This window comes from Amphimedon queenslandica, unplaced genomic scaffold (genome assembly GCF_000090795.2).
Source record: "Amphimedon queenslandica unplaced genomic scaffold, v1.1 AMPQUscaffold_9456_Cont18510, whole genome shotgun sequence".
Taxonomy (NCBI): Eukaryota; Metazoa; Porifera; class Demospongiae; order Haplosclerida; family Niphatidae; genus Amphimedon; species Amphimedon queenslandica.
Genome location: NW_003550272.1, coordinates 1 through 3,714, shown reverse-complemented (window position 1 = coordinate 3,714; position 3,714 = coordinate 1). Strand labels below are relative to the sequence as shown.

At 36.0% G+C, this 3,714-nt stretch overlaps 1 protein-coding gene across 1 annotated transcript; it reads left to right on the top strand.

Annotated features, from left to right (window-relative positions):
- The first annotated feature begins 609 nt into the window (after positions 1 to 609).
- On the top strand, positions 610 to 3,708 carry LOC100641953 (receptor-like serine/threonine-protein kinase NCRK). The gene is made up of 16 exons (XM_020006673.1): positions 610 to 902; positions 946 to 1,043; positions 1,202 to 1,523; positions 1,572 to 1,631; positions 1,690 to 1,728; positions 1,780 to 1,926; positions 1,970 to 2,035; positions 2,086 to 2,328; positions 2,381 to 2,482; positions 2,526 to 2,680; positions 2,727 to 2,800; positions 2,856 to 2,973; positions 3,026 to 3,156; positions 3,196 to 3,388; positions 3,435 to 3,497; positions 3,543 to 3,708. The coding sequence occupies exons 1-16, from the start codon at positions 782 to 784 to the stop codon at positions 3,645 to 3,647; spliced, it is 2,037 nt and encodes a 678-aa protein (XP_019862232.1). The 5' UTR covers positions 610 to 781; the 3' UTR covers positions 3,648 to 3,708.
- The last annotated feature ends 6 nt before the right edge of the window (positions 3,709 to 3,714 follow it).

Below are 3,714 nucleotides of genomic sequence, written 5' to 3'. Positions count from 1 at the left end.
TATCTATTTGTCTTCTTATTTCACCTTGTAAGTCTTCATCGTCTACACTCTCAAGTGTAATGAACTGGTTTGCAAATGTCAATACAACAACTGTCCTCTTCCACATTTCTTTATGTAAGACAGAGGCCAGTTCTAAGAACATAGCACGATCAGCTCTAGCTCCTAACTTTGCACAAATGAGGATTAGACCAAATTTTTCCCGCCTTGCAATGTCAAACAAAATACCGTAATCATTTTCGCCTCCAGTATCACCGAACCCAATGGTATCATAAACCCTTATCTTCACACCTTTATACTCTCCTTCATATGCCGCTAATCCAGATGTAAAAGATCCTGCTCCATGTCCAACCTTAGCTACATCCCTCCCAAACATAGCATTGATCAGCTCTGATTTACCAACGCCAGAAGGACCGATCACTAATATATTGACCGGCTCATCTTTATTACGCAATGTTCTCAACTTTTCCTCAAGATATACATCTTCTTCAAACTGAACACTATCATCTAGTGGAGTAGCCATTTTAACAGCAGTCAGTCGCCCTGTGACTGTGAGTCATGATAAGGCTGAAAATATTCATTAACTACGGCAAACAATGAATTGGTTATGGTGGCCCAGAGGTATAATCCGTCTTCGGGTACGGGAAAAGATGCCGTTATCGGGGACGTTCAAAAAGTGACCGGCCCCGCTCAAAAAGTGGCCGGGCCAGATATGGGCTGGATCGACACACCCACAATCCCACTTGCAAACATCACACGTGGAAGAGTATTTTAGCGGAGCATTATGGATGAGACACAGAGCCAGAGCGATGAGAAGAAGGAAGATATTGTGGCTACCTTGATGAACTTGTCAGAAACTCTTTGTGAAAAAGCTATGGAGATCAACGAATCTGAAACTGCTAAAGGCTAGTAATTTTCTTAATCTTTATTTAATTTTCTATACAATAGATTTAATGAAACGTGGACAGAGTTTGCAAAAAAGGAGTAAGCAGAAAACTTCATCTCGTAATGTAGAACAACATAAGGCTAGAACTGACAATGTTCAAGTAAGTGTGTGCATGATTAAATAAAGTAGGTGTGGCATTAGCCTTCTTTATCAATTAATTATAGAAGAACTAGTAATAAGCATATAAAATTAAATTAATAATGTGGTGGGTTATACTTACTTTTTGATGTAAGTTATGCAATCTTATGTTTATTATAGATTAGCTGTTGCTTAATGGAGCCAGGGCGCAAAGGATTTGTGAAGTCATCAGCCTTTTATGATGTCAGTTTAAGTAAATCTGACACCTATGTTTCAGTCATAAGTAAAATATGTGATGCTATTGGTGAAGATCGTTGTGATGAGATGAGATTATTGAATGGAAAAGGGGCTATAATTCCTGACCAGCGTCTAAATATACGTGAGAAAGAAGTTGAATGGACTGTGGGATCTTTCCTACTGAAAAGACATTCCTCACCTGATAAGGTATCTTTTGGTGTTGGAATAATTGATGAAAATGAGCCTAGACCTAAAAAAGCTAAAGGTAATAACAGATTGCATTAATTATTAGTATTACATTACTTTTGTATAGTTAATTGTGGTACTGGAAATAGCACAGAATATCAGCTTTCTTCAATATGTAGTAGAGATTGTAAGTTCAACTTAGCACAATCATTGTGCATTGATCTTGTTTTTGTATTTCTATGCAGATGGTACTATTGTAGCTTCTAGCAATGATATTATTAAGGGTTTGTGAAATATAGGTTGTTGTATTAGTTATGTTACACTATAATTATTAGTATATTATGCATCTGATGATAGCCTTGTTCCATGTACTCGAAGTGAAGTATGGGAAGAAATTAATGGGATTGAAAATGGCATGGATAAAAATGGCATATTTATTCCTGAAAGTAGTTTCTATCATGTGGCTTCAATTGTGTTGCATGGTTAGCATTGTATACTGTTGTACAGTCAATCTAATTATTTTAGATCCCAACCAAAAAACCACTGTTTTACATAGAGATAAAAAAGGCTGTGTTACACCATGTATATCAGGTAAAAGTATGAATTATTTTAAGTTTGTAAAGATGTCTATAATATTGCAGGAAGTGAAACATTCTGCTTTACAAGTAGCAACAAACCTGTTCTGACATCAAAGGCTGCTATTCCAATTGTGGCTCTTAGCAGATTTCACCCTAAATGTAAATATAAGTGGAAGTGTTTCAATGATACTAGAATGGAGTATCCATCAACACCTGTGATATATGTTTCCCGTCCTTTTCTTTTCAAATGCTCTGTATACGTGGATGATGTATTACAGGGATCAGTTCATTTTGATGTGTTAAGTGGTAAAACTTCCAAGATTTTTTGATTTTTAACCATAAAATCCATGGTATATAGAACCCATTACTGAAACAGATAGAGCTAATGTATCAGTTACTGAAAAAGAGGGATCAAGTAATTGTGTTCAGGCTGAAATTTTATCAATTCCTCCTCCTTCCTGTAAGTCCTTTTGCTAAATATTTCAATAATAATCCTATTGCAGTTGATTCTCTAGAATTTTTTCTGGAGGAAATTATGAGTTCTACAAACCATTTAGACAAGCAGAATGAATTAGGGAGAGGCGGGTATGGTTGTGTGTATTTAGCTAATGATTTGAGGTCGGTGGGCACAACAGCTGCTATAAAGATTCTGTCTAAGGTTACTTGTTAGTAGCAACCACTGTATGATTAAATTATGGAATTAGGAAGGGTCTCAAGCACTCACTAAAGGAAATGATGAAGCATATCAGATCCAGAATGAGCTACAGGCATTGATGAAGTATTTTGTAAAATTTTTGATACATAGTTATGAATTTTCCAACTTTTGATATTAGGTATCGCCATCCAAACATTCTTGAAGTAATGGGCTATTGCTTTTCACCACAGCTAAAGGCTTTAGTGTATCGTTACATGGTGAATGGTTCATTATATTCATGGATACACTTAGTAGAAGTTTGTAGTGACATTTTACCAGTACATGTTTTTACATGTACATGTATTATAGACTAATGCTGGTTATATGCAGCAGTGGAAATTAACCTGGGATCGCCGCATTTCTATTCTAAAAGATGTTTTCCGTGGAGTTGCTTATCTCCATGCTGGAGATAAGCCCATTATCCATCAAGACATTAAATCGTTAGTTGCATATTTATCTACTTTTTAATTTGTGTACAGAAGCAATGTTTTATTGGATAAAGATTTCAATGCTGTCATTGGGGACTTTGGATTTGCTCTAGCAATTCCAAGGTCTGAATCCGGACGCACTCTTTTCACTGCACCTTTAATTGCAAGAACCGAGGGGTATTATCCCCCTGAACTACTCTCAGGCAAAATCTCTCCATTATGCGATGTGTATAGCTGTGGTGTAGTATGTCACATTATATTAGGCAAGTATTCCTTTCCATTAATTTTAGTTAGTGTTGGAGGTATATACTGCTTTAAAACCATATTGCAAGTCTCGTGCAGATCATGAGTTGGTAAGTTTAAGATTAAAATATCTATTGATTTATTACAACATATAGGTGAATCATACTGAGGATTACAGGCAAGATTTGAAACAATTTAAATCAATTGCTGATGCTAGTGCCATTGATGAGATTAGTGACGAAGAGTGTGACTTTTTTTGAAGGTCACTAATCAGTGCTTACAGAGATATACCAAACGACCAACAGCAAATGAAGTAAGGTAGTATCT